This window comes from Agelaius tricolor, unplaced genomic scaffold, assembly GCF_023055355.1.
Source record: "Agelaius tricolor isolate 1412-34295 unplaced genomic scaffold, bAgeTri1.0.p SCAF_55, whole genome shotgun sequence".
NCBI classification, from domain to species: Eukaryota; Metazoa; Chordata; class Aves; order Passeriformes; family Icteridae; genus Agelaius; species Agelaius tricolor.
This window is the reverse complement of record NW_027269315.1, coordinates 941,367-957,637: the sequence shown is the minus strand read 5'-3', so window position 1 is coordinate 957,637 and position 16,271 is coordinate 941,367. Positions and strand designations below refer to the sequence as shown.

At 52.8% G+C, this 16,271-nt stretch overlaps 1 protein-coding gene across 1 annotated transcript; it reads right to left on the bottom strand.

Moving 5' to 3' along the window:
- Positions 1-344: 344 nt before the first annotated feature.
- Positions 345-7,775, bottom strand: AQP2 (aquaporin 2). Its single transcript, XM_071456009.1, has 4 exons — positions 7,410-7,775; positions 3,164-3,328; positions 1,485-1,565; positions 345-560 (listed from the first exon to the last, which is right to left on the bottom strand). The coding sequence occupies exons 1-4, from the start codon at positions 7,773-7,775 to the stop codon at positions 345-347; spliced, it is 828 nt and encodes a 275-aa protein (XP_071312110.1).
- Between the last annotated feature and the right edge of the window lie 8,496 nt (positions 7,776-16,271).

Here is a 16,271-nt window from a genome sequence, read left to right as displayed (position 1 = left end):
GAACACTCCTCAGGCTCCTCGGAGCTCTCCGGGAGGGAACAGCCCCAGCCAAGCTCCGTGTGCTGCGAGGGGCGCGAGGGAGAGGGCATCCTGGGGAGATCCCTTGTTCCTGCGGGGTTGGGATTTTTACTGGCTCTCCCCCAGATCAGAAACCCCCCGGGCACGGGGAGAGCTGGGGACAGGAGGTGGGTGGGACCAGCACAGCATCTCCCTGGGAGAGGAGTCAGCTTCAGCACCCCAGGAGAAATGGAGGGAGAGAGGGGACAGGTGAGATGCTCCTCTGGACTGGCACTAAAACCACGCCAGAGGTTTCCAGCTCCTCTCTCGGCCCAGGGGGGGTTTGGCTACACCTTCTCAGACATGCCCCTGGGCAGGGTCTGGGGGGAGTGCAGCTCCACGGACTGGCGCCGCCGGGCCTCGCGCTCGGCCCAGTCCTGCTCGGGCTCGCAGCCCTTGAGGATGGCCAAGCGCTCTGAGAGGGTTTTGGCTTGTGGGAACAGCACGTAGTTGTAGAGGATGGAGGCCGCTGCAGCCCCAATCAGGGGGCCCACCCAGAACACCTGGAGAGGAGAGAAAAGTGGGGTGAGCAAAGCCCAGCCTGGCTTTGGAGGATGGGGAGGAGCTGGGATCTCTGAGGGGCATTCCAGGGCCTTGGGTTCCTTCCTGGGAGCAAAACACGAAGTCAGCTCTGCTTTGGCCATCACTGGGGATCTGAGCTCCCCTCCAGTGCCAGGATATTCCCAACCATCCTCTTCCACCATCCCCCCTCTGCTCAGACTCTGCATTAATGACAGGCCCATTGTGAACGTGCTGAGTGATGTGGCATCATCTGGAGGAGCATTTTCCTACCCACTCATGGATTGCTGTGGGAGGAGGAGGAGGAGTCACCTGCCTGGGTGAGACACCTTGGAACACATCAGGAACCACCACAGCTCTGCCTCCAGCCAGGCTCTTTGTAGATGAAAACAATAAAATCATGGGATCTCCTGAGCTGGAAAGGACCCACAAGGATCCTCCAAATCCAGCTTCTGGCCCTGCTCAGGACAACCACCACCAATCCCACCCTGTGCCTGAGAGCATTGCTGAAATGCTCCAGGAGCTCCAGCAGGCTCAGAGCCATGGGCATTCCCTGGGGAGCCAGGGAGTGTTCCCAAAGGTGTACCTAGATCCAGGAACCAGGGAAGTTCCCCAGGACTGGCAACAGCTCCACTCTCCATTGGTTTTGTTCCCTGTGCCAAGTCATGTCAACAGACCTCACACCCTGATCCTGTTGCAACGCTCCCAGTTTGAAGTTTGGAAAAGCCAATTAAGCACCCAGCAGCTCCACCTCCTTCTCCTAATCTCTCCATCTCTCCTCCAGCTGGGAGCTGGCATGGAAATGCCTGGGATTTGCCTGGCTTGGTGAGTTTCGAGGAATATTGGCATTGTGGGGGCCTCACCCACCCCAACCCAACCCAACCCAACCCAACCCCCAGAGTTCTCACCCAGTGGTCGCTGAAGTCTCCAACGACGACGGCGGGGGCGAAGGACCTGGCGGGGTTCATGGAGCAGCCGGTGTAACGGATCTGCGGGAACACCACGGCTGCTGTCAGCATTAAACCCTTCCACCTCATTTTAAAAGCATCGGGGTGTCATTAGGGTGACAGCTGAGCTGCTGCTGCACCCTTCAGCACTCCTGTTCCAGGAAAAGGGATCCCAGGAGCTGCCAGCACCTGAGTCAGCACTGTGAGGTGGCTGAGCTCGTGTGTCCCGGGGTTGCTGTGCTGCAGCCCCAGGAGCTGCGGGGATGAGCTCCCAGTCCTGCAGAAAATTCCCTCTCATGCTTCTGAGGACAGGGGTGGAACAGTCCCATGGACACAGAGGCTCGTGGGGCACTGAGGATGGAAGGTGTGATGTTGGGGAAGATGAAACAGGAAAGCCTTATAAATATGATTGTCTGGCAAAAGATTTTGAGAATATAGAAACTATAAGCGAGATTGAAATGAAAGCAAGCTTTGAGATCCCTCAATTACTGAACAACTGGAAAACAATGGTGTGGCTGGCTGAAGGTGATCCCCTTTTGATGGAACAACACCCTCTGCTTGCAGACAGCTCCAAGGGTCAGAGCAGACCCTGCAGCTTGGCAGAAGGGGCCCAAAGAGGAGATTTTAGGGTTTAAAATGTAACACTGTATGCTAATGTAGTGATTCTTATAAGCTGTATGGAAATGCTATAGGATTTGTATCTTGTACTAGATTGGTTAGTGAGAATCAGAATATTCAACACAGAAGAAGATTTATTGTATTGGAATGGGAACTTTGCTCTCTTAGCTCTTACCCCTCTTAGCTCTTACCCCTCTTAGCTCTTGCCTCTTACCCTGTTTATTCTCTTTCCCTTTTGCTCTCTCACCCTCTCATCCTCTCTGCCCCTCTCTCCTCTCAGTCCTGCTCCAGCTGTGCCTGGCAGCTCCCAGCAGGGCCCTGCCCCCAGGCCCTTTGCAATAAACCCCAAATTCCACATCCTGGCTGCAGAGATCTCTTGTCTCCATCCGTCCCGGCCGTGTGCTGTGACCAACAGCGTTTTCCTGTGTGCACTGGGTGTGGGGGCTGCTTTGGGCCATGACCCAGGTGGGATTTCCCTGAGTATCCATCCCAAACACTTCCCAGGCTCATCCTGCGCTTGGGAGCCCCAGTGACCAACGCCCTTGCTCCAGGAGAGATCCCACAGGAACTTCCAATGGGATTCAAGGAGAGGCAGAGTCCAAGGGAGGTGTCTGTGGCCAGCTGGATCCTTCCTCTGGCTTTAGCCCCAAAAACAGGGGACATTTTTGGCACCAAAAATCTCCCAGGTGGAAGAAGTGGCTCAATGGGAAATAGCTGATGGACCTCAGGAAATTTCAGCCCTAAAACCAGAGGAGGAAGTCGAGTTCTGCCTTCATCCCTGCTCCTGGCAGGAGCCTTGGAGCAGCAGAGTCCAGCAGGTGCTAGGCTTGGAGTTTTTCATGCCAAAAAAAGGCTGAGCTCAGGCCACAGCTCTCCCATGGATTTGGTGGGATTTTTCCCTCTCTCTACTGGAAAACCACAGGTTACATATCCCCCATCAAGCCAGGGGATGCAGCCAAACCAACTTGGGGCATAAACAAAACAAGAACCCAAAAGTGCCAGGTTTTGGCCCATCCACTCACCCCGAGGAGGTGCCCCACGGCCACAGAGAGGCCGATGGAGAGGGCAGGGGAGCCCAGGTTGTCCTCACGCCGCTCGTCCGTGGAAGCACAGACACACAGGACCAGCTGGAAGGTGAGGAACAGCTCCACCGTCACCGCCTGCCCCGTCGTGGTCTCATTGTGCAGCTGGAACGGGAGGAAAAACATGTTCCAAATCCAGGTTCTGTGAGTGGATGGGAAATATGGAGGAGGAGTCCAAAACCAGGGGGAGCCAAAGGAGACAGGGGAGATTTTTGGCACCAATAAGAAAAAACTTCCCAGGTAGAAGAGGTGGCTCAATGGGAAATGCTTGATTGACCTCTCAGGAAATTTTATTGGCACATTTTTGGCATTTTTCAATTTCTTTTTGTTTTCCTCCTACTCAAAATGCCTTTTGGAAAAGTTCGCAAGTTGCGAACTTCAATTTTGAAGACATTGAAAAGAAATATTTTGGCATGAAAAAAGAAAAAAAATCCCTCTCCACACTTTTTTGACTCAGAGAATTTGTCAGATCTCATCTGGAGCTGATCCTCCAACTCAGTCCCTTCTTTCCTCGTTCCCTCCCAAATCTAATCCCATTGCTTGGTGATCCCAGGAAGAGGATCAGCAGCTCTGCCCTCCTGCCCGAGCTTCAGAGTCAGATCTTCCTCATTCTCCTCCCCAGTATTCCACTCCCTTTTTACAGGGGTGATCTGTGCAGGCAGCCACACCACGAACAGCTCACAGGGGAAAAAAGCCTTCTCAAAATCCCAAAATCCCCAGTTCCCACTTTAAGCTGTGAACCAACAAAGCTGAGCAGTCTGAGTCTCCCTTAAACCTCCTGCTTTTATTACCCTCAGTCATTACCAGCCTAAATCCTCTCATTCAGATCAAACCACAATCCCTCTTTTTAACCCTCTTAATCACTCTGGCAGTGCTGCTGAGTCCTGGCAGTGCCTCCCTGCTGTGGGAAAGGCAATTTCCATGTGCTGCCTCCCAACCCAGCTCCCTGCTCCTCCCTCGCTCCCTTGGGGCTGGGTGATGCTGATCCCGACAGGTGCCTGAGCCCCCCTGGGATGGGACAGGGAATCCCTGGGTTTCAGTTCATTTTCCCCCTCTTGTGAGGAAGGGGGTGTTGGAGGCCAGGATACCACTGGAGAATCCTCCACGGGGATCCTAAACTGCCCTGGCTTTATTTTTTCCCTGAGATCCTTGTGAAGCTTTAGGCAATCTGTGTGTTGGGTTTTGGGATGAACCAGCTGGATCTGGTGTGACCATCCCATCACAGTGGGAAGGAACGAGCTGAATCTAATGAAAATCTGGGATTTAGACCCAAACCTCTCCTGTCCCCAGCACTTCAGCAGCCTGGGAATCGTGGCTTGGCCAAGGCAGAGCCATGGGGGCATTTGCTGGCTCTGCCCCAGATCAGAAACCCCCCAGGCATGGGGGGAGCTGGGGACAGGAGGTCTCCTGGGAGAGGAGTCAGCTCCAGTGCCCCAGGAGAAATGGAGGGAGGGAGGGGACGGGGAGATGCTCCTCTGGACCAGCACTGTGAAAAATGCATGTGTTTTATGATTGGCTTTTTGCAAATATTAAAATGAATATTATATGTGTTGTGTTAGAAAGTGATGCTGTATTAATTCTCTTAAGTAGTGTGTTAAATATAGTTTTATAGGTTATAAAAAATTGTTAAAATAGAAACGATGCTATGTAAGATACTTTTTTCCTAAAGAAAGGACTCGCACTGAGATAGCAGCCACAGGACACCTGAATCTTTCAGAGAAAGAGAATTTATTGCCCCATTATCAGGAGAAATGAACTTCTTCCCAACTGAAGGCACCGTCAGGATCCAGAGGAAGAAGCTGACACTGCCCAGACAGAATCCTGTGTTTGAATGGAATTTATGCATCATGCATGAGGTGTATGAATATGCAACAGGCTGTTGCTTTTAAGGGTTAATCCTCTGCTAACGTGGGGCATTTTTTGGGCTTATGTTGCCCAGAAAAGGTACCTGGACTGTCTGTAACTCTTTGTTTTTATTGTCTCATACTGTCCTATTTCAAACTGTCCAAATTATTATTACTCTAATTGTTTTACTATTTTTATAACAATTTAATAACTATTAAACTTCTAACATTTTAAAAACAAATGATTGGCGTTTTTCACAAGCACTAAAACCATGCCAGAGGAATCTAAATCCAGGGAATCCCTGGGTTTAGACCCAAATCTCTCCTGTCCCCACCACTTCAGCAACATGGGAATTGTGGCTTGGCCAAAGCAGAGCCAGGAAAAGGCTGCCTGTACCCACAGCTGAGGGGGAATTGGCACGAGCCTGGGGCAAGAGGGATGCAGAGGTGGGATTTTGGATGTGTCCTTCCCGAAACCACTGGGACCCCCAGAATCCAAGTGCCCCAAGAGCAATCCTGGGAAAAATGAGATGGTTGTGACTCCAAGGGAGGTGTCTGTGGCCAGCTGGATCCCTCCTCTGGCTTCAGCCCCAAAACCAGGGGGCATTTTTGACACCAATATGAAAAAAACAAAAATTTCCCAGGTGGAAGAAGTGGCTCAATGGGAAATAGTTGGTGGACCTCAGGAAATTTTAGCCCTAAAACCAGAGGAGGAAGACAAGTCCTGCCTTCATCCTTGCTCCTAGCAGGACCCTTGGAGCAGCAGGGTCCAGCAGGTGCTGGACAGTGGCATTCAGAGGCTTCCTCACTGGGAATTCTGGGAATTTTGGGGAATTTTGGGAATTCTGGGATCCCTGGCAGGATGGTTTGGGGAGCTGAGGGGTTTTTCAGGGATTTTTGGGTGAATTTGGGATGGAATTCCCCTGATTTTGGGCCTCTCCTGGTTCTCTGAGGAAAATCTCAATGGGAATTTTGGGGAATTCTGAGATTTTTTGGGAATTCTGGGAATTCTGGGATTCCTGGTAGGAGGTTTTGGGGCAGCTGAGGGGGTTTTTAGGGATTTTTGGGTGGATTTGGGATGAAATTCGCACGGAATTCCCCCGATTTTGGGCCTCTCCTGGTTCTCTGAGGAAAATCCCAGTGGGAATTCTGGGATTCTTGGTAGGATGTTTTGGGGCAGCTGAGGGGGGTTTTAGGGATTTTTGAGTGGATTTGGGATGGAATTTCCCTGATTCTGGGGCCTCTCACGATTCTCTGAGGAAAATCCCAGTGGGAATCTTGGGGAATCCCAGGCATTCTAGGATCTCGAGCTGGAGTTTTTGAGGAGCTGAGGGGGTTTTTAGGGATTTTTGGGTGGATTTGGGATAAAATTCCTATGGAATTCCCCCAATTTTGGGCCTCTCCTGATTCTCTGAGGAAAATCCCAGTGGGAATCTTGGAGAATCCCAAGAATTTTGGGGAATTCCAGGAATTTTTGGGAATTCTGGGATCCCTGTCTGGAGTTTTTGAGGAGCTGAGGGGGTTTTTAGGGATTTTGGGGTGGATTTGAGATGGAATTTTCCAGATTTTGGGCCTCTCCTGGTTCTCTGAGGAAAATCCCAATGGGAATCTTGCGGAATTCTGAGATCCCCATCTGGAGTTTTTGAGGAGCTGAAGGGGTTTTTAGGGACTTTTGGTGGATTTGGGATTGAATTCCCCGGATTTTGGGCCTCTCCTGGTTCTCTGAGGAAAATCCCAGTGGGAATCTTGGGGAATCCCAAGAATTTTGGGGAATTCTGAAAATTTTTGGGAATTCTGGGATTCCTGGCAGGATGTTTTGGGGCAGCTGAAGAAGTTTTTAGGGATTTTGGGGTGGATTTGGGATAAAATTCCTATGGAATTCCCCTGATTTTGGGCCTCTCCTGGTTCTCTGAGGAAAATCCCAATGGGAATCTTGGGGAATTCTGGGATCCCTGTCTGGAGTTTTTGAGGAGCTGAGGGGGTTTTTAGGGATTTTTGGGTGGATTTGAGATGGAATTTTCCAGATTTTGGGCCTGTCCTGGTTCTCTGAGGAAAATCCCAATGGGAATCTTGGGGAATTCTGAGATCCCCATCTGGAGGTTTTGAGGAGCTGAGGGGGTTTTTAGGGACTTTTGGGTGGATTTTGGATTGAATTCCCTGGATTTTGGGCCTCTCCTTGTTCTCTGAGGAAAATCCCAATGGGAATCTTGGGGAATTCTGGGATCTCCATGGGGAGGTTTTGGGGCAGCTGAGGGGGTTTTTGGGGCCTGCCACCCCTCATGCTCCCAAAGCTCCTGCCCGGTGTCCGGGCCTGCCTCACCCTCCCCGTGCCGCGGCCTCACCTTGTTGAGGGCCAGGCCCTGGCGGGCGCTGGCCGGGGTCACCTCGTGCAGGATGGCGGCGCCCACGACGCCCCCCAGCAGCTGCGCCGCCACGTAGAAGAGGGCGCGGAGCAGGGAGAGCTGCGAGCCCAGCAGGCAGCCCAGGGTCACGGCCGGGTTGATGTGGGCGCCGCTGACGTGGCCCAGGGCCTGCACCAGCGTCCCGATGGCCAGCCCAAAGGCCAGCGCGATCTGCAGCGTGCTCGGCGCCGGCGCCGAGGGCCAGTTCAGCGCCGAGCCCAGGCCGAAGAGCACGAAGACCAGAGTGGCCAGGAATTCCGCCAGGACGGCCCTGGTGAAGGCAATGGAGCGCAGTTCCCACATCATGGAGGCTCCCAGCAATGATCCTGCCTGCAGTGCCCTCGGTGCCCACCTCCTGCCGTGTCCCTGAGGGTGACCTGGGACAACATTTATATACCTGGAGGAGGGGGGGCTGCAGGATCAGCTGCTGAAGGGGATGGTATCACGGTCCCGGGAAATCTGATGCTTTTTTTCCTGCTGTGTTCCAGCTGAGGGAACATCAGATCCTGCCCCTTCTATTAGAGCTGGGGAATGCAGCGCTCGCTGCCCTCGGGAGGTCATAGATCAGCCTCCAGCAGTGCTGGGAAGGGCTGCTCCCCTTCCCCTGGGAAGGACTGCTCCCCTTCCCCTGGGCTCCCTTACTTGGGAAGGGCTGCCCCCCTCCCCTGGGAAGGGCTGCTCCTCTTCCCCTAGGAAGGGCTGCTCCCCTTCCCCTGGGCTCCCTTACCTGGGAAGGACTGCTTCTCTTCCCCTGGGAAGGACTGCTCCCCTTCTCCTGGGCTCCCTTACCTGGGAATGACTGCTCCCCTTCCCCTGGGCTCCCTTCCCCTGGGAAGGGCTGCTCTTCTTCCCCTGGGAAGGACTGTTCCCCTTCCCCTGGGTTCCCTTACCTGGGAAGGGCTGCTCCCCTTCTCCTGGGCTCCCTTACCTGGGAACAACTGCTCCTCTTCCCCTGGGAAGGGCTGCTCCCCTTCTCCTGGGTTCCCTTACCTGGGAAGGATGGTTCCCCTTCTCCTGCCTCCCTTACCTGGGATCTATCCCAGAGCTGCTCTTGCAGCTGGACCCTGGGAGCATGGAGAGGGCAGGAAGCAATGCGGGGTTTGTGGAGATGGAGCTGAGGTCGGGTTGTGTTGAAAATCAGGCTGTGGGCTGTGATTTAACAACCAGAAAAATCCAGGAGCATGGAGGGATTCCTGGGGGTGTCCTGTGCAGGGCCAGGTGTTGGATTCGATGATCCTTGAGGGTCTCTTCCAAGCGAATATGTTTCATGACTCTATGAACAGTGAGTGCAGGGGAGGCTCAAAAGGGATTCACTACAACTCAGCTCCTCAGAGCACCAGAATTTTGCAGCCTGGGCACAGATTTCCCACCCAGAAAATTGGGAATCAATCCCAAAACAAAGACTGTCAGAAATTCCCATGTGAAAATGTGACCCCAGGGCTGGAGCACCAACTGTGCCCTAATTTTGGCCATTTTGGCCAAGCCAGCTCTTCAGAAACGTCCTTTTCTTGGTGTCAATCCCAGAGTGAGAATTTCTTCTCTGGGATTTGGTTCTTCCCATCTGCTCCTTGCCCAGAAAGTTTCTTTTCCCTTTTCTCCATTTCCCATTCCTGAGGGATGTCTGGAAAACCTTTTCCTTGCCTTGTTACTGGGGTTGGTGGCTTTACTGGAAATTGAGGAGCTGGTTTTTCCTCTCCAGAGCTGACTCTCAGGTGGGACCATTTTATCCCAGAGGGATGCAGACCAGCAGGACCAAGTGTCCATGTTTGGGCTCTAACAAAGACTCTTGCTCTACAATAAACTGAGTATTTTCCCTTCCAGAGGAGCTGTGCAAGTGCCATGGGACTGATGTTCCATGTTGGTGGGATTATATCATGGGGTGATGGGGTATCCCAGGCTGGAAGGGACCCACAGGGATTTGTGAAAGTTCTTTTCTCCAAGACAGGTGGGAAACAGAGCTCCAGGTGGAGCAGAGGATGGATGTAGGTCTCTTCCAATGGAACTGTTCTTCTCATCTTCCCTCTCCTCTCTTCTTGTCTCCCTTCCTTCCTCCTCCTCTTTCCCCTTCCCCTTTTCTTTCTCCTTCTCCTTCTCCCTTCTTTTTCCCCTTCCCCCTTCTTTTCCCCCTTCCTCCATCCCCTTTTCCCCTCTCTTTCCCCCTCCTCTCTCCTCTCCCTCTCCCCTTTCTTCCCTCTAAAAAAAGGTTTTTTTGGGAACATTGCTCTTAACAAGAGAGGGACTGTGGGAAAAACAAGTCCAGCCAATGGCTGAGTCTGAACAAGGTGGGACTGTGGTGCAATAAAACCTTTTCCTCTGAAAATCCTCCCCTGGGACTGTGTCCTGCCCCAGCACCTCTCCAGCCAGAGCTTTTCCATCAGTGGAGTCAGTCTCGTAAAACAGGTTTGGAGGCTAAAGGGATTTGGGTGCTGCTGAGCCTCAGGATCATGGTCCCGGCCAGGCTCGTGCTCCACATGCCTGGCACAGGGCTCAGCCCTACTCAGGGCTGCAATTACTGCAGGGAGGATGGAGAGCAAATCCAGGTAATTACTGGAGCTCATACCCTGCCTGATTAGTGGTTACTTGTGAGGAGCGTGGGGATGTCTCAGTGCTCAGGACTAATTAAAAGGAAGGAGAAGTCAGCAGGATTAGTTCTGAGCCACTTAGAAGTCCAACCCCATGGTCCTGACTTTTGTCTGGAGATGCAAAACTCATTGCATCTCATTTGTACTGAGCTTAGAGATGCTGGTGCTGAAATTAAAGATGTTGGTTTCGAGCCTGGAGCAGTCTGTGCCATGGCTGGGGGTTCCTGTGCTGCTGGACTGTGGGGAAAGGGTCAGAGCTGCATTTTGACACCAGCTGTGGTGGTGTCCATGGCATTTTCTGGGAGATGGCGTTTTCCAGCAAGAACAGCACATCCCAGCTTTGCACAGAGACCCCCTCAGGGTCTCAGGGTTATAATTAATGGCTGCTAAAGGTTAAAATTAATGTTCCCTGGGAGCCCAGGGTCAGGGGGACAGCTCAGTTTGTGGGATTTCCCTCCAAGCAATGGAAAACTGAGGCACACAGGGGGTGCTGGAAGGGGGTTTGGGGTCAGCTGTGCACCAGCAGGAGCTCTCCAGGCCCGAGTGCAGAAACCCAGTCTTATTTCCAAAAATCCCTCTAAAAACCAGCTGGGATTGAGGCAGAAAGGAAAAGGATTTTGGATTCTCTCATCTGAGCCCAAGGTCAGTCCATGGCTCTCATGGGCCAGAGACAGCAGAGGCAGGGCAGGGAACTTTGGGGTCCACAGGGGGAAAAAACAAAGATAATTTTCAGGCTAAGATGCAGCAATCAGAGGAAGCCAGAGGAAATGTTGGAGTGCACCAAATACCTCCCAGCCTTTACATGGAACATCTTCAAATCAATTCCTGAGCACTGTAATTCCACTGGTTTTACAGAGGAATCCATCCATGGCACACAACCAGACCCTGGTGACTCCAGGCACTGAATCAGTGGCAGAGCCAAGGTTTCCTGGCAGTGCCATGGTTGGGCACTGCCCTGGAAAAATGGGAGATCCCACAAGCTGAATGGGCTGTTGAATCTGTGCTTGTGTCTAAGAGGGGTCCTGGAGCTGCTGGAGATGATGGAAATGTGGCTTTCCACCTCACCCCAGGTGTGCTGCTGCTTTGAGAGCAGCCAGCAGCATTCCAGCCCTGCAGGGAATCACAGGAGTTTGGGGAAGTGCATTATTTTACCTGTCAACCCCAGCCCCTGGATTGTGACGGTGTTATCAGCCCTCCCTGGGACCAAGTGCAAATTTAATGATGTCAAGGAGCAGGTTGGCATCTGCAGGAAGTTGGAACCCCTGTGGGTGCCTCATGCTGGTGCTCTGTGCTGGTGCCTCATGCTGGTGCCCTGTGTTGGAGCCCCACGTTGATGTCTCATGTTTGGAGCCCCATGTTTGAAACACCATGTTGGTGCCCTGTGCTGGTGCCTCGTGTTTGAGCCCTGTGTTAATGCCTCATCTTCGTGTCCTGTGTTTGGAACCCCATTTTGGTGCCCTGTGTTGGAACCCCATGTTTGGAACCCTGTGTTGGTGCCCATGTTTGGAACCCTGTGTTTGGAACCCCATTTTGGTGCCCTGTGTTGGAACCCCATGTTTGGAACCCTGTGTTGGTGCCCATGTTTGGAACCCCATGTTTGGAACTCTGTATTGGTGTCCTGTGTTGGTGCCTCGTGTTTGAGCCCTGTGTTAACGCCTCATCTTTGTGTCCTGTGTTTGGAACCCATTTTGGTGCCCTGTGTTGGAACCCCATGTTTGGAACCCTGTATTGGTGTCCTGTGTTGGTGCCCATGTTTGGAACCCTGTGTTGGTGTTCATGTGGGTGCTCCAGGTTTGAGCCCTGTGTTGGAGCCCCGTGTTTGGAGTCCTGTGTTAGTGCCCATGTTCCAGCCCATGGATTCCCTGTGTTCATGTCCCATCTTGGAACTCCATGCTGGAACCTCATGTTTGGAACCCCTTGATGGTGCCCTGTGTGGATTCCCTGAGCTGGTGCCTCATGGTGGTGCCCGTGTTGGTGCCCATGTTGGAACTCTGTGTTTAGAACCCCGTGCTGGTGTCCAGTGTTTGGAGCCCTGTGTTGGTGCCCATGGTTGGAACTCCATCTTTGTAACAGTGTGTTGGTGCCCTGTGTTTGACCCCCATGTTGGTGCCTGTGTTGGTGCCTCGTGTTTGGAGCCCCATTTTGGTGTCTCATGTTGGAAACCTGTGTTTGGACCCCTGTGTGGGTTCCCTGTATTTGGAACCCCGTGACTGGAACTCCGTGTTGGTGTCCCATGTTGCAGCGCCGTGTTTGGAACCCCGTGCTGGTGCCTCCGGTTGGTGTCCCGTCCTGGTGCCCATGTTTGGAACCCCGTGTTTGGAACCCCGGTTTGGAACCCCATGTTTGAAGCCCTGTGTTGGTGCCCTGTGTGGGTTCTCTTTGTTTGGAATCTGGTGTTGGTGCCCCATGTTTGAACCCTGTGTTGATGTCTGTGTTTGAATGCCATATCTGGAGCCCTGTGTTTGGAGCCCTGTGTGGGTTCCCTGTGTCTGGAATCTGGTGGTGTCCATGTTTGAACCCTGTGTTTGGAATCTGGTGTTTGGAGCCCTGTGTTGGTGCCCTGTGTGGGTTCCCTGTGTTTGGCATCTGGTGGTGTCCATGTTTGAACCCCGTGCTGGTGCCCTGTGTTTGGAACCCCATGTTTGGAGCCCTGTGTTGGTGCCCTGTGTGGGTTTCCTTTGTTTGGAATTTGTTGCTGGTGTCTGTGTTTGGAACCCGTGTTTTGAGCCCCGTGTTTGAGCCCTGTGTTGGTGCCCTCTGTTTGGAACCCCATGTTTGGAGCCCTGTGTTGGTGCCCTGTGTGGGTTTCCTTTGTTTGGAATTTGTTGTTGGTGTTTGTGTTTGGAACCCGTGTTTTGAGCCCCGTGTTTGAGCCCTGTGTTGGTGTTTGTGTTTGGAATCCCCTGTTTGGAACCCCCTCTTTGAGCCCCATGCTGGTGTCTGTGTTTGAAACCCCATGTTTGGAACCCTGTGTTTGGAGCCCCCTGTGTTTGAGCCCCATGTTGGTGTCTGTACTTGGAACCTCATGTTTGGAACCCCCTGTTTGGAACCACCTGTTTGAGCCCCGTGTTTGGATCCCCCTGTTTGGAACCCCTGTTTGAGTCCCATGCTGGTGCAGCAGGAAAGGTCCCACTGCCGCGTTTCCAAGTATGTCTTGAAGGTGCCGTATTTTGAAGAACGTTTTGCAAGGCAGGGAATGGTTCTTGCACAACCAGGAGCTCCTCCAGTGCTTTAGATGGCCCTGATATCTCTGCTCCCCTGGCTTCCAGGAAAGTATAAACATCCCGAGGTATCTCCATTCCATCTGAAATACCTCGGAGCCACAAAAACACTTATTGCATAAACAACGCGCAGTTTTCCTGCTTGGATCCGACCTGTCACAGGAGTCCCATGTGCTGCCCAGACCCTGCTGGAAATCCCGTTTTCTGCTCTTTTCTGGGAGCAGGGAGCACCTGCAGGCAACTCCCCCTCCTCTAAAACAGTCTGAGGGACAGCCTGAACTGCTGCTTCCCGAGGCAGCAAACTCCCTTTTCACTGGACACCAGAGAATCCACCACTGCAATAAAGCTCAGGAGAAAATTTTGTACAAATTGAATGGTTTTGGTTCTGCTGTTCCTTGAAATGCAAGACTTCTGTACCACAAGGGAGGGGGAAAACTGAAATGTGTAAAACTGGAGTGAGTAAAACTGGAATGGGTAAAATTGAAATCCTATCTCAGAGAGTTCTCCAGGAGCAGCCCTTGAAAGAAAAAACAATAAATTCTTGTATTGTGACAAATGCTGTTCTGTTGGCTGCCTGGAAAAACGGATGTGCCTGAGCATTTGGTCCCATCCTGCTCCCCAGCAGAGTGTGGGGAATGGCAGCTGTGGACTTGGGAAGCCAATGGGAATGAAGGAATGAACTCATCTGTCTTGGGAACAGCAGGAAGTGTCCAAGGAAGTGTCCTGGAAGCCCCTTGGCCTGGCTTCCATCTGGGAATTGGAGCAGCCACAGCAGTTGCACTCTGCAGGTCCGATCCTGGTAGGATCCCCAGACAGGAGGGGCTCTGAGTGGGGGTCCCTCAGCAGGGACAGGACCAAGCATAGGTCCCTCCCTGTGAGAGGGAGCCTGTGCTGGGTTTTTCCAGGATTTGGCTCCTGCTGCCTGGTTCCAGACTGGTTTGGGTTGGAAAGGGTATTAAAAGCCATTGAATTCCAACCCCTGCCATGGCAGGGACACCTCCCACTATCCCAGGCTGCTCCAAGCCCCATCCAACCTGGCCTGGGACACTTCCAGGGATCCAGGGGCAGCCACAGCTGCTCTGGGAAATCCATTCCAGGGCTCCCCCCCTCACAGGGAGAATTCCATCCCAATATCCCACCTAACCCTGCCCTCTGGCAGTGGAAGCCATGTCCTGTGTCCTGTCCCTCCATCCCTTGTCCCCAGCCCCTCTCCAGCAGGGACCCTTTTGGCGACCATCAGAAGGGATTTTCTCCCAGTGCCCAATTCTATCCAAAGGACGTTCACCCAGAGGAGCTAAGCAGGGAAAGAACCCCCACCTTCTCTGCTTTTCACCTCAAGTCCTAAATCCCTTTTTGCACAGAGCTGCTGTTGGCTCTGGCCGTGTTTGTTGTTCCTGAGGGAGGCACATGCATTATTGCAGCCCCGATTCCCTCCAGTGCCTCCCGAAGGGACCTTGGGCGTGGGCCAGAAGCAGAACCTGCCTGAGAGGCTTTGCTTGGTTCCTTTATCCCATCTCAAGGACTTGCAAGTTCAGTCCTGAATGTTTGCCTGGCAGACAGCAAGACTGGTGCTGCCAGAGCCAGGCTGTGGATCCTGCTGGGATCAGGACATTCCCGTGGCTGTGGAGACCATGGAGCCTTTTGGCCCAGCAGGAATTGTGGAATAGTTGGGGTTGGAAAAGACTTTAAAGCCATCCTGTCCCACCCCTGCCATGGCAGGGACACCTCCTGCTATTCCAGGTTGCTCCCAGCCCTGTCCAGCCTGGCCTTGGACACTTCCAGGGATGGGGCAGCCACAGCTGCTCTGGGATTTGGCCATTCCCAGCATCCCATGACATCAGAGATGGAAGCTGGGACCTCCCTTCAATCCCACCTCAGGGATGGCAGAGAGGAGAACATTCTTCCCATGGCTGGGTGCTGAGCATATAAACATTTATAGGAAAATAATGAATGCTTTTCTCTCAAATCCATGAAACAACTCCAGCCAGACTCCAGGACATCCAGAAACCTGCAGACTCCTGTGGGGGTCCCAGTCGTTGGTTTCTGGGTCTGGATTGAAGGCACTTGAGACAGTAATTCGTGTTTGGACTCAGGTGTTTATTATTCCTTATCAGTGAAACAGTCTCACTACTGTGAGTTCAGCAGCTCTTCATTGGAAGGCACAAAATGGCCAACAATCTCTTGTTACAAGGTCTTTTAACACTAAACTGTCCAATTAAGAGCTGACACCTGGATTATTTTCCCTTTTAACCCAAGAACTGATCCCAAAGAGCCCCCAGTGCAGACTTTTCTGCCCAGTTACAAAATGCCACCCAAACCCATGAAGAAGAAGGAAGAAGAAGCATGAAGATGAAACCCAAGATGACACCCTGTGCCCTCCATCTTGCACACTAAAATTCCCCAAACCTCAATTTCTCACCCAGTGATACACCTACACTTGTCTCTATAATCTATTTCACACTTTTGTGGATTCTGGTCTATCTTTCTCCATGAATGAGGGTCAAAGTCAGGGCACCCCTGAGGGTCAGGGCACCCCAGAGCAGACAGAGAAATATTCCCAGTGCCCTGGGTTTCCAGAGACTTCCAAGTGATGGAGCCCCCATGGCCCCGCTGGCTGCTGGAAGCTCTTTGTCCCCTGCCTGGGCAGGAATGTGACATCGGTGAGGAGCAGGAGGGTGGGACACGGCCCTGCTGACAGAGCTGGGCAGGAGAGCTCAGCCGGGCTGGCCCGGGCTTTGTTTGCACAACCCAAGAGCTCAGAGAGCCCCAGAGCTGCGGGTGGGACAGGGAGTGGCGGTGACACGGTGCGGTGACACCGAGCAGTGACACGGAGCAGTGACGAGCAGTGACACGGGGCAGTGCCAGCCTGAGCTCAGCTTTCCTCATTTTATGTAAATCTCGGTAATCCGGGGCTGTGGGCTGGAAGGGAATGAGCCCTGGGAGATGCCAGCTCCAGGTGACCCCAGAGGTAAAAAGGAAATTAAACCCAGTGTTGGATG